The sequence below is a fragment of the Rasamsonia byssochlamydoides genome, assembly GCF_041956645.1.
Source record: "Rasamsonia byssochlamydoides strain NRRL 3658 unplaced genomic scaffold VTN77scaffold_19, whole genome shotgun sequence".
Taxonomy (NCBI): domain Eukaryota; kingdom Fungi; phylum Ascomycota; class Eurotiomycetes; order Eurotiales; family Trichocomaceae; genus Rasamsonia; species Rasamsonia byssochlamydoides.
The window spans coordinates 318645-342951 of NW_027192402.1; the positions used below are offsets into that span (position 1 = coordinate 318645).

A 24307-nucleotide genomic window follows, 5' to 3' on the forward strand; every position below is an offset into this window, starting at 1 on the left:
ACGGTGCATCATTTATTTTATTTTTCAAGAAATTTTATTAACTTAATTAATGTCTTTAATGAATGAATACGAAGATATCTCGGAAGTTTTACTCTTGACATTTTATTAGTTTTAGAATATAATAATAATTATTATCAATAGGCCAGAGTCTTGAGTGCCTACCTACCTACCTACCTAGGTGTGTGAGGTCCCCTCGATCAGTCATGTCACATGCCAACTTCTCCAACTCGCGTCAACCCGCGACATCCTTTCTTCTTCGTTTTTGGTTTGGCCGTGGAAAAACGATCGACAATAGCTGGGGAAAAGAACATGGCCAAAGATATCCTTCTCCACATTCTTGATTCCCGATAATTACCTTGAATTTACCACCCTGACTTGCTTTGCTAGTTTATCAGCTGGTCCAGGTCCACTCACTAATTACCCCGCAGCGGTCGGTCCTTTGACAGATGACAGCTGTCTGAGCTCTTAGTTTGACTAGCTTGTCCGAGAGAGCTCCTATTGACTATGGCATTTGTCGCTTTCGGCGTCACTTGCCCAGTGCGATAATACGTGTTCAATACTAGGTACGGCCTGGTTTGTCCTGGTCTGGGCTCTGCCACGGAGAGAGAAAGAGAAAGAGCCACGAGATCTGAGTAAGCTGATTGGGACTGACAGTGTGTGTCATACACCAAATCAATCGACACTGAGACTCGATGAATTGCAAATACTGCCTACCATTGGCATAGAGCGGGCAAACCAGACACTCTATCTATCTGTCTATGGTACCCATACGGCTGGTGAGGCTTCCACGCGTTACAAAGACACAAAAGCAGGGAAGATGTCTGAGTCCGGCTATGATGACTCAACAGAGTGATTGATGATCTTCGCTACCTACCATTTTGGTTTTATAGATGCGAACGAATTGGCTGACTGAGTGATTGATCAATGCCAATAGGATGGACGGGCTTACTCAGTGTATGCATGGATAACGGCTGAAGAATCCAACCTTGATCTTGACCCCTAGACAGGGTGACACGCCTCGGACGCATGAGCATGAGCATGAGCGTGAAATGCAGGGTCTGAATGGAATGGCGTGGCCAACCGATCCATTCCTGGCGTCGCCTCGTTCCGCCAGCTAATAGTCATAATGGGAAGTGACAGGGTCATACCTGTCATGGATCTGTTCTGTGCCTGCTGAATAATAACTTAGCTCGAATTTGGCTCCGGCTTCCAACCCCATGGGGAGTCTTCTCCGTCTGGGGTAAATTGATCTCTCCACAACGCCCCACAATTTCCCCAGACTTGGGAGCGGCAGGGACAACCTCAGAGCAGGTAGTCATTCAGTCAGCCAGGCAGGCAGTTGTCAGTCTAACTGCCGAGCGTGCTGGGCCCTGGCGCAGATGACTTTCAACCGGCGCCAATGGGATGTAGTCTCACAGTCGACCTTGGCATAGATAATAATCAATTCAGGGTCCATGTCTGTGGCCAGGATGCATGCATGGCAGAAGTCCTGGCAAGTTGTCTGTCTGCTCTGCACTCCCTGTCTTGTCTTGTCTTGAGATAGCAGATTGCATTCAGCACTCAGCAGACAACAAACATGGCGCCTACCGAGAAGAGTGGCATCCTCGCAAACTGGAAATGTTTGGCCGCTTGCACCTTGATTTCCATGTCTCCATTCCAATATGGAGTTGACTTTACGTTGATCGGTGGCTTTCAGGCCATGATTGGATTTCTCGAGGTAGATTCTCATCATGAAGCATGCAGCTTGCTGCTCTCGCTTCTTTTTTAGTTCTTCTATTCTGATATGTGGGTGATTTTCAGGTCTTTGGAGAGAGAGATCCTTCGACTTCGATCGGATGGAACATCTCCTACACGCGCCAACAGCTCATTTCGTCTCTGATGACGCTCGGCGCATTCATTGCGTCGTCGGCGGCCGGTGAGCTCTGCCGTATCTTTGCTCATCTTACGACTCGCTAAACGAGTTAGGTCCAATTGCTGTGTTTCTGGGTCGCAAAAACAGCCTGCGGATGGCATGCCTTCTGATCTACGTCGCCAACATCATCATGATGACAACCACGTCGATCGGCGCGCTGTACGCAGGTCGTTTCATCATCGGGCTGGGGAACGGCCTTCTCATGACGTTTTCTCAGCTGTATATTCAGGTCGGTAGCACTGTAACTTTGATTGACGATATTGTCTTGATAATGGACCAGCATGTCAGCTAACTGACGACAGGAATGCGCCCCCGCTCGATACCGCGGCGTCATGATCTCGACATTCCAATTCTGGACCTCGATCGGCTCGCTCATCGGCACGATCATCGACAACTTCACCGCTAAGATCCTCGGGAAGAACTGCTACATTATCCCGCTGGGCTTGATCTACATCATCCCCGCGATCCTCTGCCTGGGCATGCTGTTCATCCCGGAGTCGCCCCGGTGGCTACTGCAGCAGCACCGGCGGGAGGAGGCGCGCAAGGCGCTGCTGTGGCTGCGTCCGGACCCGGGCACCGTCGGGCCCGAGCTGGACGAGATGCAGGCGGCGCTGGACATGGAGCAGAACCTAGCCGCCGGCGTGTCAGTCTGGGACATGTTCACCAACCCGGTTGACCGGCGACGGACGGTCCTGGCTGTATGTGGGGTGACGCTGCAGGCTGCCAGCGGTGCGATGTACATGATCGGTATGTCAGTCGTCGATTGTCAACCAGTCGAGATAGAATCTTACTAATCAGCCAGCCTACGGAACGTATTTCTTCGAAATGGCCAACGTCGGCAACGCGTTCCAGAACAGCTGCATCCTGACGGCGCTGGGCGTGGTAGCCATCGTGATAAACAGCATGGTAGCCGCTCGGTACGGGCGTCGACGCGTCTTCTTGATGGTCGGCATGACCATTTGCGGTATCAGCCAGCTGATCACGGCGATTGTCTATACGGTGCAGCCGGGGTCGGAGTCAACAGGCAAGGTGATTGTCGCGTTGGCGGTGATATTCATCGTGGGATACAACGTGAGTTTCTCAGATTCGTCAGTTCTGAAATAGCGTGCCTGATCGATATAAACAGGGGATGGTCTCGACTTATGCGTGGGTGTCTGGCGGCGAGCTGCCGTCGCAGCGACTTCGATCGTATACATTCGGTTTGGCGGCGGCGATTGGCTTCCTGGGCGCTGTAAGCTTGTAGCCCTTTTAATTGAATTAATGCTTGCTAATGCTGTGACTGAACAGTGGCTCGCGACCTTTACAGCGCCGTACTTTATTAATCCCGACTCGCTGGGCTGGGGGTAAGCATGCTACAGCAATAAACAATACATCTACATAGAAAAAAAAGGGAAATAAACTAATCATTATGATGTGCATGACAGCCCCAAATACGGCTACATCTGGTTCCCATCCTGCCTCATCGGCGCTGCATGGGTGTACTTCTACCTGCCGGAAGTCAAGAATCGTACTCTGGAGGAGATTGATGAGATGGTAGGCCATTACCCTTAAGACTATACAGAAAAGTTTTTGTATCCTAATTTATGTGTTTTTTTTTTACAGTTCGAAATGCGCGTCCCCGCGCGCAAATTCTCATCCTACAAGTGCGTCGGTCGTGCCGCGCTGGAAGCTATGGAGAGGAAGAATAGCGCGGAGGCAGGGAAGGAGAACGCGAATGAGAAGGAGAAGGAGAAGGAGGTTGATGGCGTAACGGAGGAGGTCATTGAGAGGGTTGACTAAATCAGTCGATCTTGTTGAATTTCTCTTTTTCCTTCTTTACCGTTTTTTTTTTCGGTGGTCTCCGTGTGAGAGAGAAAAGGAAAAAATATGCGAATTGGATGTGATGTCATGATGTGGATGAGATATTGGCAATACTCAAGACATGTATATCAAGGAAAGAGCGCGATAAAGACATGAAAGACATGATGCAATCAGCAGAAAGTCAAGAAAGGAACTGGTGGTATACTGTCTATCTCTCTCTATTTTTCTTTGTTAAAAACGAAATCATCTGCTACTGATCATCAGTGTAAGTCCACCTCTTACCCCCCAAAAAAGGGGAAAAAAAAGGAATCCTTTGCAGGGTGTATTTATAGTATCCTTAGTGTCTATCTGTGTACATACTTCCCTACGTGCTGTACCGTGTGCTACATTGCACTCCTGTCAGCAGGTTCTACTACCACAATACTTACTAAGTACCTAGGTAGGTAGGTAGTGTCGATAGCTCATCCAAACATACCGAATGGTTCTAGAAAAAGAAAAAGAAAAAGAACTAAAATCCATGAACCTAACAAGGACCTGCAGGATCAAGACAAGATAAAGATGAAGACCAATAGACTCGCCTCAACTCGTAAGATATGTTAATATTTATAGAAACTTCTTCACCACCTCGTCAAACACCTCGTTGGCATGCTTCTCGGCATCGAACTTGAAGATCCAGTCCTCCCGCGGCAGCTGGATCGACTCCGGGTTCTTCTTCACCTTCTCCCAGTCCGTCTTGTGCCACATGTCGCGCGTCGTCTCGCCTGTTTTCTGCACCTTGCGGACGCGGTCGTAGCTGTATCAACATCGTAAGTAAGTATATTCCATAGTTATCATGATGACTGCTGATGAGGAAGGGAGGGATTGTTGCTTACCGAATCTCCTGATACGCCCGCACCGCGGCCGGAATCCGGTCTTTACTGTCTGCTCGTTTGAGACACATAGCCATCGTCACGCCATCTTCCATGGCCTGCGCCGCTCCCTGTGCAGACGTCGGCAGAAACGGATGCGCAGAGTCGCCCAGCAGCGCGATGCGTCCCTTGTCGCTGACCCAGCGCGGCAGCGGGTCGCGATACACGAGCTTCCAGTCGACCAGCGACGGCGTCTTCTCGACGATCGCCTTACACATGGGATCCCAGCCCTCGAGCACCTTGTACACGTCCTCCAGCTTGCCGGGGAAGGACCACGATTCGTCGATGTCGGCTTCGTCCTGGACATCGAGTTGTTAGCACAGATGTTGTACATCCATGTGTGTAAATGACTGGAGGATACCCTATGAGTCAACACCCAGCAGCAATCCTGCCCGTTCTTGATCGTCGAAAACAGGAAATGCACATCCGGCCCAATCCAGCCGTTGAACGTGTCGCCGTTCTCGCAGAATTGCTTGGTGCGCGGGTCCTTGATCATGTCGGTGTTGGGGAACCTTGCATCAATCAGCAAGAGTCCATATTGAAAAACTGAGACAAGACCGGACGAGACATACCAAGCTCGATACACCGCATAGCCACTCGACTTGGGCTTGTCAACGTACCCCAGGACGAGTTCTCGAGCCTTGGACCGGACGCCATCCGCTCCGATGACGACGTCAGCGACAATCTTTAATTCGTCAGAACAGACAATTCATCTCACGTCGGTATTATCGCTCACCTTCTCGCCATCATCTAAGATAATACCCGCCTGATGCTCATCCTCCCAGTACCGCGTCACCCGGTGCCCCAAATGGATAGGAATACCCAGCTCGTCGCGAGCATAATGGAACACGACAGAATGCAGCTCGCCGCGATGGCCATTGAAGAACGGCGCCTCCGGGTCCATCTCCGGCGTCGGCTGCGTGATGACCACCTCGCCGGTATCCCACTTGTGGATCTTGAAGCCGTAATTGCGCAGGTCGATGCTCAGCGGGCGCAACCGCGCCGCCACGGAGCCGTTGGACCAGCGGTAGAAGATGCGTCCGGCGTTGGGGCCGAAGGAGATGATGTCGCCGAGGGATTTGAGTTCTAACCAGTCAGCAGCTGACTTGACTTGACTTGACTATACAGGGTCGGATTTGACAGTGTATGCAGCTACATACCCGGAAATGACTCATATATCTCGACCGTATGGCCCTGTCGATGACATTCGATGGCCGCAGTCAACCCGCCGAATCCTAGAAATACAGTCAATCATGGAGATTCTTTCTTTCTCTGCCTGATTCTGTCAGACGACAGGACCATACTCACCCGCACCGACAATGACGACCTTGATGCCCGTTGGAGTGGGCGACGGAGACGCAGACGCAGCCGATCCATTCTGTATCGCCATGTTGTGTTGCACTCAATCCTAATTCTATGATTTTTTTTATTCTAAATTTCGCAATATCGATCGTTCACGCAGATGGAAGGAAGCTATTGTTCGAGTGTCAAAGTGTAATAGAAGGGAAGAGAAGAAAATGAAAAAGAAATGGGATATGATATGGCTAAGAAAGCCCTAGTCTTCTCTCTCCTAGGACTTGAAAAAGCTTGCAATGACTGAACCGGGAGCAGGTCTTTGATCTAAGGAGAGCTTAAATGATAGCTATGTATGTACTGTATTGTACAATTTAGGAATTCTTTCCTGCGTCACCAGATATTATTATTCTTTGTTCGTGATTAGCCCCATGAAATGTACACAGTATTTAATAGCGCCCTGGGGTATGCACACATGTATTATAGTATGGGGAACATGGGGCAACTCCGGTACGAGCCGAGAACATATTGCTTTATTTCTATCTTAATAATGATAAATACATGTGAACTTACTTGCCTAGATAGGTAACTAGCTAAGATGCCTAAGTTACCCCTCTAGATGGCATATATAGTGGAGCAGCACGCTATCTTGCGGGGCTGTTTACTTCACGTCACACCCGTCTCCTATGAGTCGATGGATCTTTCTACCTAATCTATCTAAGCATTCTCTCATTCTTTCTTTATTATTAGTCAAATTCTTTGTCTCCGACACTGTGAAACGTTGACATACATTTCGTCCTTTTGACAGGTGGAGCACATGTATTCCTAGATCTATGTGCTTAACAATTTCGATCCGTCCTACTACTCCTTGTACTGTACTTACCCCACATGATCGATCATAACCATGGGTTCGTGCCTAACCTAGCTAATATGAATAATGATAAGGATATCCCCCGCAGATTTCGGTTTCACCGGTTAGTCAGTCACGAGTCACGACGGATGCCTGCATGGAGTCGGGAGGTAAGTAGATTACCTAGATAATTCCTGGCCAATTAGGTTTAATTTAATTTGGCTCACTTCAATTTAATCCAATTGGGATTGAGTTTAGCCAGTGATTAGCACTGTCGAATACGGAGAAATAGTTACCTAGACGATGTTTCTCGGCAGTTCTGGGGATCTTGGTCCCGAACCTGACTGACGACTGATTACATGTATGGCTGCTACGCTATTACTCTAGTTGGAGATGTGCTTTGACTTGATTAGTAGGTACATGGTTAGGGAATTGGATATGATTTTGTGGGGCTCACTCTATATCCACAGGTTAACTATTTATTTGGTTCCTAGGTTGTGGAATCCCACGTGAGTAACTTGACTGCAATTACTACTACCTGCCCCCTTGAGGTAATTAATTATCTGAGCCCTCTGGAGGGTGACTTGTGGGCATCCGATCTATCTCTCTCTCTATCTATCTATGTAGATAGCTATCCACATAACTGCGTGCACTGTACTGTATTACTGTACTTGGATATGAATGTGAATCCGTGAGGATCTACTTTCTTTCAGAAGGACCTTATATTATGCACTGTTTGACATTATAGAAGGAAGGAATTCAGAGATCTTATACAAAGCTACTGCAACAATGACGTCCCATCCTGAATTCGGTGCAACGACCACCGCGACAGAGGTCGCCAGGGCGTTTTCAAATCAAATTCGCAATAAGAATGGTAGTATTTACTGCACAAAGATTATTTCCTTTTCATGGCGCAAGCTGATATGATGCTGATACAGTCGTCATCACCGGCGTCGCACCCAACAGCCTCGGGCAAGCCATGGCCCTGGCCATCGCCAGCCAGAATCCATCCAAGCTGTTCCTCGCGTCGCGCACGAAAGAGAAGCTGGAACAGGTGGCGCAGGAGATCTACAACAACTCGCCCAAGGCTAAATCTGCAGTCGAGATCGTCCCCATGGACCTCTCCTCGCAGCGCTCCGTCGAGCAAGCAGCCGCCCAGATCGCCGCCAAAGTCGACACGGTCGATGTGCTGATCAACAACGCCGGCGTCATGGTCCTGACGCCGCAGAGGACCGCCGAGGGGATCGAGCTGCAATTCGGCACGAACCACATCGGCCATTTCCTCTTCACGCATCTACTGCTCGACAGACTGAAGAATGCTGCTGCCAAGTCTGGTGTCGTCGGCGCGACACGCGTCGTCAACGTCACCAGCGCCGGCCACCGATTGTCACCCATCCGGTTCCACGACTACAATATCGAGGGCAAGGAGGTCCCGCCGGAGGAGCAGCCGCCGCCGGGGATCACGGCCGTGTACGGCAAGGCGGGCGAGTACAATGGCTGGTTGGCGTATGGCCAGTCGAAGACAGCCAACATTTTGTTTTCGGCGTATCTGAGCCAGAAGCTGAAGGATAAGGGGATTGTGTCGTATGCTACTCATCCGGGATGTACGTGCATATCCTTTCTCTATTTCTTTTTCTTTTTCCTCTTTCTCTCTTGTCTTCAGACCTGGCTACTTCCTGCTAACTGTCCACCGAACAGCCATCTGGACCGGCCTCAGCCGCAACCTCGACGAAGAAGGCAACAAGATCATCGCCAAGACAGGTTCATACTGGAAATCCTTGGACGAGGGGGCTGCGACGATGCTGGTGGCGGCATTTGATCCTGCTTTGAACGGTATGTACAGCAGATACCTCTATTCTTCATATAATTACATTACCTATTACTACCGAGTACGTGCTAACCCGCGTCTACCTACAGAACCTCCCGAGCCACCTGACGTCTATCTCAGCGACTGTCAGTTTGGCCAGGCCGCGCCCTTCGCGCTGGACCTCTATGCGGCGGAGAAGCTGTATCGGCTGAGTGAGGAGTTGGTAGGGAGGACGTTTGACCTAGAGGGACCGGGATCATCTCGAAGTAATAGCATGATCTGACCTGTGTTGAGTACGTATTATACAGCGTAGGTATGTATGTAGCTAGCTCGTTTTCAATTGAGTTATGTACTAAAAGAAGGGCGGAAGCACATGGTACAGTACGGAACTACAGTACATATGTTGACATCTCCCGGAATGGGCGAGATAAAAAAAGAAAAGAAAAGAAAAGAAAAAAGATATTTTTTGCTAGATCTAACATACCTACTCTGTTATGTAGGTACAAGATGGATCGTTAATTAACCTCACCTAGCTAGATAGGTAGGTTAACAGGCAGTAAAGATCAAAGTCCACTCCATACAGCTGGTTCAGCTCATTTACCCCAAATAAACTTGCTAACCGTCGATATAACCTTATATTTCCAAGTCATTGTCTGTATATCTATGAATTATGCCGGCTTTTGCGCAGTCACTACATAGCTGTTGTACTGTTAGCATTTTCCCACTTCTATATGTACCATGCTCGCATAACACAGCAGAAATACTTACAAATTATATATCGGATGAGCGTCTCTTCTCGTCACATCCTCCCGGACTTTTTCATTCAACGCGGCTACGTCTTCCTTGGACCAGCCCAGAATATCGAGAAAAGGGGAAGCAGTGAACCCTTCGACTCCCTCGATAAAGGAGACTGCCATGAAAGCGCCCATTTCCTTCTTTACATGTCTCGATTAGCAGTGCGTCTTACCTAGGTAGGGAGGGATATCGACTCACCAGTCGACGGTCTTTTGGCCACGTTCCAATCGGCAGTTTAAAGACCTGTTCTTCGATCCTCGTGAACCCGGCCTTCTCCACCCAGCCTTTCAGGAATGGGCCTGTATTCAGGGTGCGTCCGACCTTGTCGCATGCTTCTCCAAGGTGGTGGAGCATTTTTATTAGATGGTTTTCCGGCGTGACGGAGCCGTCTTCGCTATATGGCAGACCTTCGAAATCTTGAAACTCGACCCAGCCACCGGGTTTGAGGTTTCTAATTTGTCAGCTAGAAGTCAATGAAAGAGGAAAGGAGGGAAGGAGGGAAGGAGAGGCCACTGACTGATAACATTGCTGAACCAGCCTGGGCCAGTCCCGAATTGATGCACACATATACCGGCAGTGAATGTAATCATAAGGCTGGGTTTCTACCCAGTCTTTTTCCACGTCGTCGACCAGGAACTGGACATTTTGAGGCACCCTACATCTGATTAAGCAAAAGATTCGACCATTCCAAGACTGTTGAAATCACCTACCATTGTGGCTGAATCGGACTGAGATCATTGCCCACGATCTGAGAAAAAGGTCAGAGGAATTTTCTCCCATCACACAGCGACCTTACTTGGGCTGACGGATAGAGATCACCTAGAAGGATTCAGCCCAAGATATTCGCCGGGTTGAAGAAGAGGATACATTTACATACCCATTTCAATTGGCCAGATGCCTGTCAATACTGTCAGCTACTGTGTCGATCATGGCACTGGCACCGGGAGCATACCTGTCCCCGTTCCGATATCGAGAATTCGCATTCCTTGCGGGTTGATTGGCGCCAGAAACAGCCGGTCGCCTAACAGCCGATAGACGACATGGTGTACCATGTCCAGGCGGGCCTGTTCCCACTCATCGTTGGGGAACTGGTAACTTCCTGATTGATAGCTATGATAGCGTCGCCCGTGTTTCCACTCGTGGGATCGCACGCTCGAGGCGAACGATGCGGAATAATGGGAGCTTATGCAGATAAATTAACCTTTGATCTGGTGAGATGGTTGAGATGGTCTACGGAAGCGTACAGTTCTTCAAACTGTTCGAACGATAAGCTCGTGCACTGCCAAATTGACTGACTGTGAACGTACATCTTCTTCATCCACCTCAACGGTGTGAGCTACCTGGGGGGCAGCTGTGGCTGCTGGCTGTTGTGGCGGTTCCATTCGAAGAATCGTCCGTTTGCCTGGGAGCGTTGTCGAGGTGGTGAAACAATTATTATTGGGCGGGGTCGGTGTTCTGTCGGCCTATCCTGCACCCGCCGTGACCACTCAGCCTCGTCAGGAAGCAACGGCCATCCCCGCAGCCATGATTTCAACCGTCCTCAGCAGACGATATGGATCCTGTGACGGCAGTTGGACTGGCATTCGGCATCCTGACATTCGTTGACTTCGCGTGGAACCTCGTCCAGGGTTCGTACCAGGTCTACAACTCCACCACAGGCACCACGCCGGAGAACGCCCACATCAGCACCGTAATAGACGACTTACAAGAAGTAACTGAAGGCCTGTATTGCGACTTCAAAGCAGGAGGCAAGCATGAGACAGATCTGTCCAAACTCTCCAAGAACTGCCTCTACTTGTCTCGCGACCTCTCCAAAATCCTCGCGAAGCTGAAGGTCAAGGAGAAGAACTCGACATGGCAGAGTTTAAAGACCACCTGGGTGAGCATGCGGAAGGAGAAAGCAGTAGCCTCGATAGATAAGAGACTTAGCGAGTATCGCATGCAGATCGTTTTACGCTTAAATTTGATGCTGTGGTGGGCGTCCATCTGTTTATTTATTTGAATCTGCTTCCGGTGGATTCGTCCCATCTTACGCGCTTACAGTGGTCAACAGTTGTCCATCAAACAGCAACTCGATAAGATCCAGCAGGAAGGATTGACGCTGTCGAGTCAGAGTGCAAATCAGATGGCGGAGCTGCGCAAAGATCTGGAGCGCACCGTACGAGAATTACGTGACACCGCCAGCACCGCAAATCAACCCAACGCTGGTCCTACTAACTCCGAGGATGTTTTATTCCTTGGCAGAAGTCCGCGATTTATTGTCAGAGTTGGACACAATGACCAAAACGCTGCCCAGGGAGAATATCGTCCTGCGTCGGCTTTATTTCGACGCCATGCATCGTCGAGAAGATGCCGTGGAGAATGCTGAAAGCGGAACTTTCACATGGATGCTTGAAGAAATTGAGCATGGCAATGATGCAGTTGAGGGCGATGGCGAGGACGAAGACAAATCGTCGTCCGCATCGCGGTCGAGAAGCGTCAGATCCGACGAGGACCGTGCCAAGGTTCTTGACAATGATGGAAACGATGTTAAGAGCACAACAGGTGTGGCCTCGAGCGATATTCCTAACATCCCTGATGCTGAGCAAGAAAGACGGCGTCGGACATCCCAGGCCTTAACGTCGTTCCTGCGAAATGAGAATGGCATCTTTTTCATTTGCGGAAAGGCAGGGTCCGGGAAATCAACGATGATGAAATTTCTCTTCCGGGACCGACGTGTCCGGCACCAGCTGGAGCTATGGGCGGGTGACAAGAAACTAGTGCTGGTCAATTTCTTCTTTTGGAATTCGGGTGATAAATTACAGATGTCTCTGGAAGGCTTCTACAGATCACTCCTCTTTGAGACCGTCAAGCAGTGCCCTGAACCGATCCGTCAGGTGTTCCGGGATGAGTGGATGCATTCCGCCGTCCCCATCCAATCCCCATTTCGTCTCCCGGAGCTCAAGCTTGCCTTCGAGAGAAATTGACACAGACGCCATGTTTCCCAAATCATCGCTTCTGTTTCTTCATCGACGATCTTGACGAATACGAGGGCGACAGCCTTGAGCACTTCGATCTTGCACGACGTCTGAAAGCCTGGGGGGCCTCAGACGACGTCAAAATCGTTTGCGCAGCTCGACCTCATACCGAATTCTTGGACACCTTTACGGACCCTGACAGGACAATCCATCTCCATGAACTAACCGCTCATGACATCCGTCATTTCGCTCTTGTTAATCTTGCGGAAGCACTCCAAGACAACCGTTTCGATGACACCGGAGGAGAAGACATGGACCTGGCGCGAGAAATAGTTCAGATGGCTGACGGTGTGTTTCTATGGGCTCGCCTGGTTGTTCGGTCGCTTCTGATTGGTATTTCCCACGATGATTCGCCCAAGACGCTGAAGGAGAGACTCGAAAAGACCCCTAAAGATCTGGGCCATCCTTTTGGCAAAATGCTCGGCAGCATCGATCCCACGATTCAAAACGGTCGCATCAGATGCTTCGGTTGGCAGCGAACAACCCTTTCTATCGACCATTGAATGCTCTAGCCTTTTCTTGGCTGGAGGATCTCGAGGACGAAAACTTTCCGTTTCGTTGTCCTTTCGACGGATACTCCGAGGACGAAGTGAAGAAGCGGCACCAGATTGTTCGACATCAACTTGATGTGTTGACTAAAGGCCTGCTGGAGATGAAAACTGATAGCGAGGCAGTACCTCTACTTCGCAAATATCGTGTTGAATATTTCCATCGAACAGTCAGCGAGATCCGTGTCAGTTTGGCTCGTGTTCCTTCGCATTTTCCTTTCAGAATGTTTGTCGACTTGGCACACCGGCCGTTTTCAAACCCATATCAACTCCTTTGCCATAATTCTTGAGAAGTTTCTCCGAAATGGGGCTGCTCGCGACGTCATCTATGTCGTATACGAAGAGACTTCCACCACTGATTCCCCAGAAGAAACGGACCTGTTCTACCTCGAGCTTGACCAAGTCGTGGAATTTTTTTCAGCCAGCGAATCCGGAGGAAATCCAGAAATTACTGCAAGATGGCGGCGGCAGGCCGTTTAGGGTGCGAACAAGAAGAAACCTCCCTACTGCGCTGACATTCTCCAGGGCAGCATCTACAACATCCATCAGGTCCAAGTACAAACCAGCAGATATCAACCTGCTCCGGAATGAGGAGGCATTTCGCGTGTACTGTGTCGTTTCAAGCACTGGGGAGCTATTGGGGGAGTTCTTTATCGAGTACAGGAAGCGTACATCAGTAACTTGGATATAATATAGATAGAATGGAATGCATATGAATGCGCCTTCGGAGTTTGACCAAAAAAAAAAGGGCATTGTTCAATAGACGCTGTACCTAACACGTTGTTCTTAAGTGAAAGTCATACTGACAGGCTCTTGACAGGTTCCAGCGCAAGCAGCTGGCTGTTCATATCGGTGGTTTTCAACGGGACAACATACTGTAGTAACCTATACTTAGGTATGTAACTTATGTGCCTACCAGCCTTCTCTGATCTAATTACAACGGTCAATCTTGTTCTGATGGATATTCAGGTTATTGCCTGGTAATAGCGGGGTAGGGCACTATTCCCCGCAGATAATAATTAGCGATTTATGATCGATCGACCGGACAAAGCTTATTCTGCTTGGCGAGGAATTGAATTGCATCGTGACTGGCTGCATAAATGCCAAGATACCTGTCTAATGCAGATAGTTCCCCGTCTGGGGAATTCTCCACGTTCATCCATTCATTCTTGTCAAGTTGTCACTGGATTCATGCAATCAATCCAGGATTTCCCCGCGCTCAGACGTCCCTATCCACCGTATCTCAGGTGCCGGTACATCTTTACGGCATTTGTCTCCTCAGTCAACCAACTGACTGTTCGTTTGATTCAGTTTCCTGCCACAGACTCTCGATGATCGACTTCTCGAATTGGCAGTGACAGGCACACACATGCAGATTGCAGCATTTCAATGCCATCTTGCGCAACATTCCAGCAGCGCAGCTATCATATTTCATTAGACTATACTCACTGATTCGTCGAGGCAGTCGTCCGTTCTAGAATGTCCACTGCACGATACAACAGGATGCGCCGCAGCCGTCCTGTCCTACCTAGGTCATGTGCCTGATATTCGCGGGGCAAGAGGTCCACAGATGAACAACACTCTTGGCTCGACCAGAGGGGTTGATTGACAGCTCGTATATATAATACATATACGTATGTACTCTGAATTTTCCGATTTCCTCCTGTCAGATCTGTTTACCTGCTTCCATCACTGCAGCCATCATGTCCGACACAGCCCCTCTTCCTCCTCCTCCCTCAGAAAAGCCAGCAAAATCCGTGCATCTGGCGGACGACCAGGTCGATTTCAGCCATGTCGAAGTCGACTTCAGCAATGTCGACGCGAAGAAAGTGCTGCGGAAGATGGACCTGCGCCTGCTGCCCATGCTGGCCCTCTTGTATCTGCTCGCCTTTCTGGACCGGGGGAACATTGGCAATGCGAAGATCGAGGGCCTGACGGAGGACCTCGATCTGACTGGGGGGCAGTATAACTGGTGCTGTAAGACTCCGATTGCACACTGCTTTGACTTTAACTATATCTGTGTCTAACGGCCAAAGTGACCGTGTTCTTCTTCACGTACGCCGCCTTTGAAGTCCCGTCCAACCTCCTGCTGAAGCGGCTCCGTCCGTCAGTCTGGCTCCCTTCGATTATGGTCGCTTGGGGTGTGGTCATGGTAAGCTTCAATTGTACAATATGACGGCCAAGCTGACGGGCAGACCCTCATGGGAATCGTCACCAATTATCACGGACTACTACTTGCGCGACTCTTCCTGGGTGTAGCCGGTACACATACCAAATCTATCACCTTGGATATGAAGCTTGCTGACTCCTGCAGAGGCCGGCCTCTACCCCGGCGTCGCGTTCTACATCACCATGTGGTACTGTCGCTCCGAGGCGCAATTCCGCCAAGCCATGTTCTTCAGTGCTGCCAGCGTGGCAGGGGCGTTTTCCGGGTTGTTGGCCTATGCCATTGCGGTGAGCTTTTATTTAGTCAGTACGCCGCATGATTGTCTCTGACGACGACTAGAAAATGGACGGCGTGGGCGGATATGCCGGCTGGCGCTGGATCTTTATCCTCGAGGGCCTCGCGACGGTCGTCGTCGCGGTAATCTCCTTCTTCGTCATCTACGACTTCCCGGACACAGCGTCCTTTCTGACGGAGGAAGAGCGGGCCTGGTTGGTGCATCGGCTGCGGTATCAGGGGTCTGACGAACAGACTCGTGTCCACGAGGTCGAGCGATTCGAGTGGAAGTATGTGTGGGATGCGTTTACTGACTGGCAGGTCTATCTCGGACTGATCAGTATGTATTCATCCTTGCCGTCAGATGTATCACACGTCTAACGACTGGTAGTGTACTGGGGCATCGTCTGTCCCCTGTACGGGATTTCGCTCTTCCTGCCGACCATCATCAAGGATCTGGGCTACTCGTCGTCGACGGCGCAGCTGCTGACTGTTGGTACGCACCATCCCATGTGAAGAACCCATAAACTAAAGAACTTCAGGTCCCTATCTACATCACTGCGGCCGGCATCTCCGTGCTGTCTGCTTGGCTGTCTGACAGAGTCGGCCAGCGCTCTCCATTCATCTTCTTCTTCATGTGCTGCATCGCTGCGGGGTTTATTATCTGCTTGGCGGCATCCGGACGAGGAGTTCCGGGAGTCGTCTATTTCGGCACGTTCCTCGCTGTCGTAGGTCAGTTGATATTCATCCAGTCAATACGTCAATATATACCGTACATACATACTCATTTTGTCAGGCATCTACCCCTCCTTCCCCGGCAACGTCACCTGGATAAGCAACAACCTCGCCGGCGGCTACAAGCGCGCCGCGGGGATGGCCATCCACATTGGCGTGGGCAATCTGGCTGGAGGTAAGCAACACAACATTCCCTCAAAAATCCCCTCTTAGTATCATATATCATATCATACCCAAGTCCCCCTGACTAACTGACCTGTCTGTCGACAAAGCAATGGCCTCCAACTTCTACCGCGAACAAGACAGCCCCAAGTTCATTCTGGGCCATGCGCTCGAACTAGGCTTCGTCGTGGCGGGACTCATCGCTGTCATCATGCTGCGTCTGTCGTATCAGCGGATCAATAGGATGCGAGCTGAGCGGGGGTATGACCACGACAACTACACGCCCGAAGAGCTGAGTCGGATGGGGGATCGGTCGCCTGTTTTTCGGTATACGCTGTAGATCGGTAGATAGATAGGTAGGTAGAGAGATAGATATACACTACGCGGTGGTGGACGAAAATACTGTCTCTGGACCAAACAGACACACAGAAATTGATCTATCGGTTTCTTTTTTTTCTTCTGTTTCTGTCTGTCATATTTATTAATTTATTAAATTAATTAGAGTCATTCGCTATGTGTACGTATCATGTCTATGTCTATCCATACCTTCCATATTCATATCCATATCCACGCCATGTCAATGCCATCCATGATGAAGTCTATTAATAATGCCTGTCTTTTTTTTTCCTGTTTTGTGCTCTTGGTCACGTCGCTTTGTGATGATATCATATGAGAGATTTTTTTTATCATCTCACTTTTCAATTCAGTTCATTTTTCAGTTCCCTTTTCATGTTCACGAGATTCGGTCTCGTTGGTTGCTGTCTCAGTTTCAGTTCCAGCCTCTGCTTCAACAGGTGCTTGCCCTGCGTCGATCTGCTTCTCCAGGTTCTGCGCTTGGTCCGCTATCGCTGGCACGCTGTCAGCAGCAGCAACTTCAGTATCAGCTTCAGCTGCAGCAGATTCGGCCTTCGCCTCCGTTTTATTCTCTGGAACCTCCTCATCCTTCTCCTTCGGCCGCTCCAGTCCGCGGTCGCGCACAAACAGACATCCCAACAGACAGATCCCGACCAGCGGGACCTGCAGGATGAAGACTGCGTGCGACGCCCGCAGGTACGCGTTGACGATGCCGTCCCAGTCTGCAGCCGACACGCTCGATCGCGCTGGGATGGCGTACGTCGAGTGCGCCAGGTACCGGTACTCTGGCGGCAGGTTGGCCTTTAGCACGGCTTGCAGGATCGCTGCCGACACGGCCAGGCCGCACGCGCCGCCGCCGCAGCGGAAGAAGTTCCGGTCGGAGATGACCACAGCTCGTTTGGAGAGTGTGCAGTGTGCCTGTAGCGCGACGAGCGTCGGCTGGAAGGTGAATCCGATACCGACGCCGACGATGATCATGATTCCGACGATGGTGCCTTTGCTGGTGGTGCCGTCGAAGAGGAGGGCGAGGCCAGCACCGCTGGATTTGTTAGAATCATCTATACGCGTGTGGATGCGGCATACTTACAGCGTCCACAAAAAGAATCCCGCCCAGATCACCTCGCCGTACCGCTTGGCCCGCGCAATGTACTGTCCCGACAGAATCGAGGCAATCGACTGGAACAGCACCATCGGCAGGGTCATGGTGGCGGATTGGATGGCCGTCCAGCCGCGCGCGTTCTGAAAGTACAGTGGCAGGTAGTAGATGTACGACTGGTAGCCGGCGCCCAGGAAGAAGCTCTGTATGAACAGCGTCGAGATGACGGGGTCTCGGAAGAAGGACACTGTCGTTGTTAGACTTGCTGTCAGAAGTCTTAAAGGTTATGATAACCTACTTGGCAGCATCGGCAGAGTGGCGACTTTCCACTCAACAAACAGAAACAGCAGCAACGAACACCCCCCGATCACCAGCATGCTGATCACCATGGGCGAGTCCCAGTTAAAGTACAGCCCGCCGCCCGAGATCGGGATCAGCAGGAAGATAATGCCAATGGAAGCGGTGATGACGCCATAGAAGTCGATCTTGTTGACGTTCTTCTTGATCGAATCTCGGCGCATGGTGCTGGGCAGCAGGAACCAGGCGATTACGCCGCTGATGGCCGCCAGCGGGCAGATCAGATAGAAAATGCCGCGCCAGGTCGAGTGCTGCACGAAGGCGGCGGCGATGAACGGGCCGATGACGTTGCCAGTCCCGACACAGGCACCCAGAATGCCCTGGTACTTGCCACGGTCTTCGAGCGTGACGACGTCGGACACGATGATCATCGTCAAGGACGTGATGCCGCCGCCAGCGATGCCCGCCAGGCCGCGGCAGACGTACAGCATGGGCGCGTTCTGAGCCAGGCCACAGAGCAGGTCGGCGATGCAGAGCAGGCCCAGCGCGCAGAGGTAGACGCTCTTGCGGCCGAAGATGTCGGACAGACGGCCGTACAGCACGGTGAACATGGTGTTGGCGATCAGCGACGACGTGCCGGCCCAGGAGATGGTGTCTTGCGCGTGCAGGTCGCGGCCGATGGTGGGCAGGGCGACGCCGATGCCATTCTGGTCGACGAAGCAGATCAGCAGCGACGAGGCCAGGCCGGCGAAGACGACCAGCAGCTGGCCGATCGGGAGGATATTGGTCTGGTCCTGCAGGCTTTTTTCGGCATTGCGATGGCGGGCGCCCATTCTAGTCTAATCCAGCAGATATAGATGTAGCTGTCGCATGTACACAGACCAGCTGGAGAATTCAACTGCACGGGAGTAGGGCCTGTATGTCAGGAGGACCTGTATGTCGTCAGTGAGGTCAATCAGAACATAGAAGTATAGCACGTCGACGTAGACCGTAGCTTGAATAGTTAAACCATGTGTATGGAGTATAGATAACGGGTTAACTCGTATATATAACCTCACTAACTCACCTGGGGGCAAAAAAAAAAGCCCATTCCATCTTGTATCATTCCCCACCGACTAAACACGTTAAAAATTGCCCTGTCAACGCGTGCTATCGCCAGAAATTCGATGATCATTGGTAAGGAAGCGTCTAGGTCGGCCAGTTCCGTTTTGGAGCCGTGCCGACTCAACCGAGTGGGAAGTGGAGCCTTCGATCAAGGTAGACAATGCCGTCAACATTATTGGATTATCGATCAATCAGCAGTCATCGGACGTCCGAAGAGGATGGGTTTTCTTTTACTTATTTTTTTTCTTGTGCTTTTTTTAATTAGCGTGTAGTATATTATAAAGGTAGGGAAGGTACGTCAGTGGATTGTTATATTCAGAACAGAATATCCTCAGGTGAGTATAAACTAGAAACGGGGAGATTATGCTAGTATATAACTACTCCGTACTGATATCGACTATTATGATCATCACTACAGTACTTCGTATAGTCAATTCAAGTTACTAATACTGTCTCTAGATTTCTGACTGATATGATTCCTCATATTCCTTCAGCAGTAAGTATGTACTGTACGGTACATATCTAAAGGCTTAAAATCTGCACATGCAGCCCTGATTAAAACCTAAAACTAAAAACTCTGAAGAAAAGAAAGATGTAGGCTAGGCTAATCAAATCAATTAAATCAATTGCCGGGAAATAAAGTCGGTGAGTACCACTATCTCCCCGTCATGACTCATCGGACCTTCCGACGTCGGCTGTCGGAGGGTCCGATCCGGAAATATATCCGAAGGCTGCTTACCTACGGTGTACGGAGTATGGAGTACTCCCTCCAGTGCAAGGCGATAAGAATAATTAATTATCAACCCTGCACAGGTGCTGATGATTATGATGAGGAGAAGAGAATAAACTCAATGCTATAGTTCACCAGGATTCAATATTTAATCTCCCGAAAGTAATAGGTCTAGATCATTGGTCGTCCTTACAATTTCATCCACCGTTTATCGAGCTTCACAAGATGTACTGTGGCATTGAACAGAACAGAAGAAATATCTGATTGATCTCGACATATATATCGTATTATGTACATCAGCTATCATTACCACTGTATCAACTTAACGAATACACTGTTGTATTTGGATGTATACAGTCATGTGATCACTATGCCCAAACAGGAATACAGCCCTATAGTTACTTCCTATTTTAGATTAGTTAGATGCTGACTAAGACGATTCGGCTTGTGATTATCTGACATGCGCATCCATGAAGTGATGTAATAATGTACGTCGCGTGTAATAGTTAACTACATCGAGATAGCTGGATGATAGCTGGATAGCTTAGGTGGATAAGATACTAACCATGCGGCGTGACCGCCTCCCTCTCGATGGAAACTCCACGCCCCTCGTCCACCTACGCGACGGCATCTCCATCGAGCAGCGACTCCAACAACCCGCGAAAGCGCGGCCGCACCGCATGCACGCGCTGCAAGAACCGGAAGCAGAAAGTAGGACAAAACCTTTATCTCTAACTAAATCCTGATTGTTCCGACTGACGATGTCAGTGCGACAACGAATATCCCGTCTGCTCCAACTGTCGCAAGGCCCGCGCGGAATGTGACAAGGCCTCGCTGGGTCGAGATGACGGGTATTCATTGGGGTAAGAGCTTTTTTCAAAAAAAAAACTATTTTGGATACTGCTGACAGTATAGCTATACACGCGCTCTCGAAGAGCGCATCGCCTATCTAGAAGGAAAGCTCGCCCAGTTTGAATCCCGAGCTGCGGATGATCCTGTCACGACGGCCAATGCCAGCAGCGTCGTCCATCCGATTGCCGCGTTTTCTCAGCCTCAAAACGCTGAAAATGCAGCTCCAGGCCTGGCGGGTACCGGCAGTAATGCCCTCGGTGAAATCGTTGGGTTTCTCACGCTGGGCTCCGTGGAGACGCCAGCCTATGTAGGCTCCAGCTCGGGACTGTCGCTCGCCGTGAACTTGGGAGAGATGGTCCAGAAGACTGTCTTGAACAAAGCCATCCCCACGTCGTCGGACGGCGCAGCTACGTCGTCGTCAAGCCACGGCGACACCAGCTCCAGCAGCAGCAAAACCATCAAACTGGACGAGTTGCTCGCCAATCGCGCAGATCCCCCGAACGATGAGATGGGATCGCGGATCCTCAACGCCTACTTCAACCGTCTTCATCCGCGGTACCCCTTTCTCGACCGGGCGGAATTGTGGCGCCTGCATGAGGATCGATGGCGTCTGGCGAGGAGGAAACCGGAGGACCTGACCAAGGCTGAGAGGTTTGGGATTTTCAAGCTGTATCTGGTGTATGCGATTGCGGCGACGATGATCCAGCTCAGTGAGAAGTATACCTACATTGCGCCGGAAGTATGTCAGTGTTGTATGCTATTCAATCGTACGTGCTGTGCTGATTCGAGATAGAGGTTTTATATGACGGCCCTTCAGCATGTCTCTGCTGCTTGCGAGACGCGGTCAGTTCAGAACGTGGAGGCGATGACGCTGCTGGTCATCTACCACCTTCGCTCCGCGACGAGCCACGGCTTGTGGTACATGATCGGTCTGGCAATGCGGACGTGCATCGACCTGGGTCTCCACCGCAAGGCCAACACCGCTCACCTGGATCCGTTTACAGCCCAGCTTCGTCGACGGCTGTTTTGGACGGTCTACTATCTCGAACGGGCCATCTCGCTGTCGTTAGGACGGCCGTTTAGCATTGCAGATCGTCACATTGACCTGGACTTGCCTCTGGATGTGGACGACGACGTCCGTGACCCATCCATCCTGAGCTCGCCACAGCCCCCGACGACTGTTACCACTCTTTCGCTGGCTGTCGCCCTCTTCCGGTTGCGTCAGATCGACTCCAAGATCCAGCACTCGATCTATCGTGCGGACCGGCCGCTGCACACGCTACGACCCAAGATGGACAAACTCTACCGTGAGCTGGAGGATTGGAAGGCATCGGTGCTGCCACGATTCCACGGGTCGGAGCTGGACTATCCGACGCTGCATTTCAACCGGTCCGTACGACTGCTCATCCAGCCTTTCCTGCCTTTACTGCCCGTCACCGATCCCTACTACCATATCTGTCTTCGGGCCGCGGGCGACATCTGCCAGACACACAAGAAGCTGCACCAGACGCTGGAATACGGGCATTCGTTTCTGGCGGTGCAGACCGTCTTCGTGGCGGGGATCACGCTACTGTACGCGCTGTGGACGAATACGGAGAAGGTGTGGTCGGTGCGGATGAGCAACGACATCCGCGCCTGCTCGACCGTGTTGTTCGTCATGAGTGAGAGGGCCGCCTGGGTGAAGAAGTACCGCGACGCGTTCGAGCTGCTTGTCAACGCGGCCATGGAGAAGCTGCAGGGCAACGAAGCGGCGACGACGTCCAGCATGGCGGGGATGATGGCCGCGCAGAGCGCGAGCGCGAGCAACACGAGCAACACGGCCCAGAGTGGCATCAACCACGAACGACCTGGACCGGGAGCAGCACCACGACCTGGATCTGGATCCGCAGGCCTAGGTCTAGCTGCAACAGCATCTACTGATACTGCCGCAGCAGACTCTTTCACCTTCCAGTTCGACATTGGCGACGATGCGATGCGCATGGCGATGGAGTTGGCGCCGTGGATCGATCAGGATGAGGGGTCTGGGTCGCCGTTGTGGATGCCGGATTTTGATACCCTGCAGAATCTGTAGCGAGCGGAGCGAGCAGGAGCATATTCTAGACGAGCGAAGCCAGTCATGTGCATGTATATATTATGTGTGTGTGTGTAGTTATGATTGCGTGTACTGTACATACTTGCTGGGGAGTTAGAATATATATTTCGGATGCAAAATGGCGACTACCTCCATTGACCAGCACGGTTCTACGCTCTATCCTTTTGTGACCTTTTCTCTGATTTTTCTTTCATTGAACTGCATTTATTTTCCATCCTTTTTTTTAAAAAAAAAAAACACCTTCTCATCCTTCCTATTCAGACCTACCCACATCACTGAATTCCAGTATGTAGAACCTACATTAAAAGCAGGGGAAAATCTTAATCCCATTAATCGGTCATTAGAGCGTCAGTGCTCCTCAACAAATCAGGTCCCGTAGCTCAGTCGGTTAGAGCGTGGTGCTAATAACGCCAAGGTCGCGAGTTCGACCCTCGTCGGGACNTATTTTTTGATCATTTTTTTCGTTTTATTTCCTTCCTAAATTAGAATGTGCTTTTTTTATCCATTTATCTTTTCATTTCCCTCAGCTGCTTTTTTTTTTTCTCTTTTTCCTGACTTCCCATCATATAAACGGCGCGACTGCTATGGTTAGCATGGGACAGACAATGTATTACACTATACTCCGTACATACTACCTAGACTGTCATTATGAGTACATGCGTACTGTGCATATTCCATATATATTGTTTAGTAGCATCTACACACCTTCGATTCCTTGATGAAACAATACAATCCAGATTCCGCGCATACAGCATTCCCTCCCTCCCTCCCCCCCTCTCTTTCCTTCTTCTTTTCCTGCCTTTTTTTTTCTAACCATCTAATTAAATCCCACGACGATGATGACATCTGTGGTACGGTGGGTCGAAATGCGAATTCAATTGCCTGGGATATCCCTCCCCATTAGCGCTGAGATTTCAGACAGCAACTTTTCTTTTTCACCTTGCGTATGCTTCTATAGTTTGACTACTTCGTATAATATTATTAATCATCGCTGTTGCTGTTGCTGTTGCCTACGTATTAGAGACTTTTTTTTTCAAGGGGTGATTAATTGTTGCTAATTCACGAATTATTGTTTATCTGGTCGAAACATACGGAGTATACCTAGCTAGGTAGCTAGCGGATCGTCGAGTTGGGCTTGTTTTCAATGCCCACATTATACATAGCATAGTATTCAATTGTGATTCTCACTTTTTATGAACTCTTAAAGATACTGTTCTTTGCTACTTACTACTAGCCCTAGGTGATGCTGTTCTCGAAAATAAGGATCTAGATCGGTAGGATAATAATGGTCCAGTCCAAGACTCCAACTACCTACTTATAGTGATAGAATTGCTAACCCAGGTAGGTAGGTAGTCGAGATAAAGCTCGAAGCTTTCCACGGTACCTACTAACGGGCGTCCCTGCATTAGTCCCCTATGTGGCTGACCAGTCATTGCTCTTTGCTATGATCTGCCTTGACTTTTGATCATGAATCGGATCGCACTTGATTGTGGCTGAGCAACATACTTCCTTCCC

The 24307-nt window shown here is 50.2% G+C and overlaps 9 protein-coding genes across 9 annotated transcripts; 6 read left to right on the top strand and 3 right to left on the bottom strand.

Annotated features, from left to right (window-relative positions):
* Positions 1-1576: 1576 nt before the first annotated feature.
* VTN77DRAFT_2539 (uncharacterized protein) lies at positions 1577-3691 on the top strand (the record flags this gene model as incomplete). Its single annotated transcript, XM_069418389.1, has 9 exons — positions 1577-1717; positions 1801-1915; positions 1966-2141; positions 2215-2659; positions 2715-2983; positions 3039-3143; positions 3200-3255; positions 3337-3445; positions 3515-3691. The coding sequence occupies 9 exons, from the start codon at positions 1577-1579 to the stop codon at positions 3689-3691; spliced, it is 1593 nt and encodes a 530-aa protein (XP_069279165.1).
* A 666-nt stretch (positions 3692-4357) lies between these two features.
* VTN77DRAFT_2540 (uncharacterized protein) lies at positions 4358-4645 on the top strand (the record flags this gene model as incomplete). Its single annotated transcript, XM_069418391.1, has 2 exons — positions 4358-4518; positions 4567-4645. The coding sequence occupies 2 exons, from the start codon at positions 4358-4360 to the stop codon at positions 4643-4645; spliced, it is 240 nt and encodes a 79-aa protein (XP_069279166.1).
* Positions 4646-4660: 15 nt separating this feature from the next.
* Positions 4661-5116, bottom strand: VTN77DRAFT_2541 (uncharacterized protein; the record flags this gene model as incomplete). Its single annotated transcript, XM_069418392.1, has 1 exon — positions 4661-5116. One exon carries the CDS (start codon positions 5114-5116, stop codon positions 4661-4663), a length of 456 nt encoding a protein of 151 aa, XP_069279167.1.
* Positions 5117-7552: 2436 nt separating this feature from the next.
* Positions 7553-8853, top strand: VTN77DRAFT_2542 (uncharacterized protein; the record flags this gene model as incomplete). Its single annotated transcript, XM_069418393.1, has 4 exons — positions 7553-7637; positions 7702-8367; positions 8462-8596; positions 8681-8853. The coding sequence occupies 4 exons, from the start codon at positions 7553-7555 to the stop codon at positions 8851-8853; spliced, it is 1059 nt and encodes a 352-aa protein (XP_069279168.1).
* A 385-nt stretch (positions 8854-9238) lies between these two features.
* Positions 9239-10747, bottom strand: VTN77DRAFT_2543 (uncharacterized protein; the record flags this gene model as incomplete). Its single annotated transcript, XM_069418394.1, has 10 exons — positions 9239-9269; positions 9339-9505; positions 9564-9816; positions 9883-10020; positions 10076-10113; positions 10162-10184; positions 10243-10263; positions 10318-10547; positions 10610-10620; positions 10673-10747. 10 exons carry the CDS (start codon positions 10745-10747, stop codon positions 9239-9241), a joined length of 987 nt encoding a protein of 328 aa, XP_069279169.1.
* An 894-nt stretch (positions 10748-11641) lies between these two features.
* On the top strand, positions 11642-12331 carry VTN77DRAFT_2544 (uncharacterized protein; the record flags this gene model as incomplete). The annotated part of the gene is made up of 1 exon (XM_069418395.1): positions 11642-12331. One exon carries the CDS (start codon positions 11642-11644, stop codon positions 12329-12331), a length of 690 nt encoding a protein of 229 aa, XP_069279170.1.
* Positions 12332-14633: 2302 nt separating this feature from the next.
* VTN77DRAFT_2545 (uncharacterized protein) lies at positions 14634-16607 on the top strand (the record flags this gene model as incomplete). The annotated part of the gene is made up of 9 exons (XM_069418396.1): positions 14634-14907; positions 14967-15082; positions 15126-15192; positions 15245-15384; positions 15437-15710; positions 15762-15862; positions 15913-16102; positions 16167-16280; positions 16378-16607. 9 exons carry the CDS (start codon positions 14634-14636, stop codon positions 16605-16607), a joined length of 1506 nt encoding a protein of 501 aa, XP_069279171.1.
* Positions 16608-16975: 368 nt separating this feature from the next.
* On the bottom strand, positions 16976-18847 carry VTN77DRAFT_2546 (uncharacterized protein; the record flags this gene model as incomplete). The annotated part of the gene is made up of 3 exons (XM_069418397.1): positions 16976-17660; positions 17709-17964; positions 18016-18847. The coding sequence occupies 3 exons, from the start codon at positions 18845-18847 to the stop codon at positions 16976-16978; spliced, it is 1773 nt and encodes a 590-aa protein (XP_069279172.1).
* A 1592-nt stretch (positions 18848-20439) lies between these two features.
* VTN77DRAFT_2547 (uncharacterized protein) lies at positions 20440-22771 on the top strand (the record flags this gene model as incomplete). Its single annotated transcript, XM_069418398.1, has 4 exons — positions 20440-20559; positions 20617-20711; positions 20764-21439; positions 21494-22771. The coding sequence occupies 4 exons, from the start codon at positions 20440-20442 to the stop codon at positions 22769-22771; spliced, it is 2169 nt and encodes a 722-aa protein (XP_069279173.1).
* Between the last annotated feature and the right edge of the window lie 1536 nt (positions 22772-24307).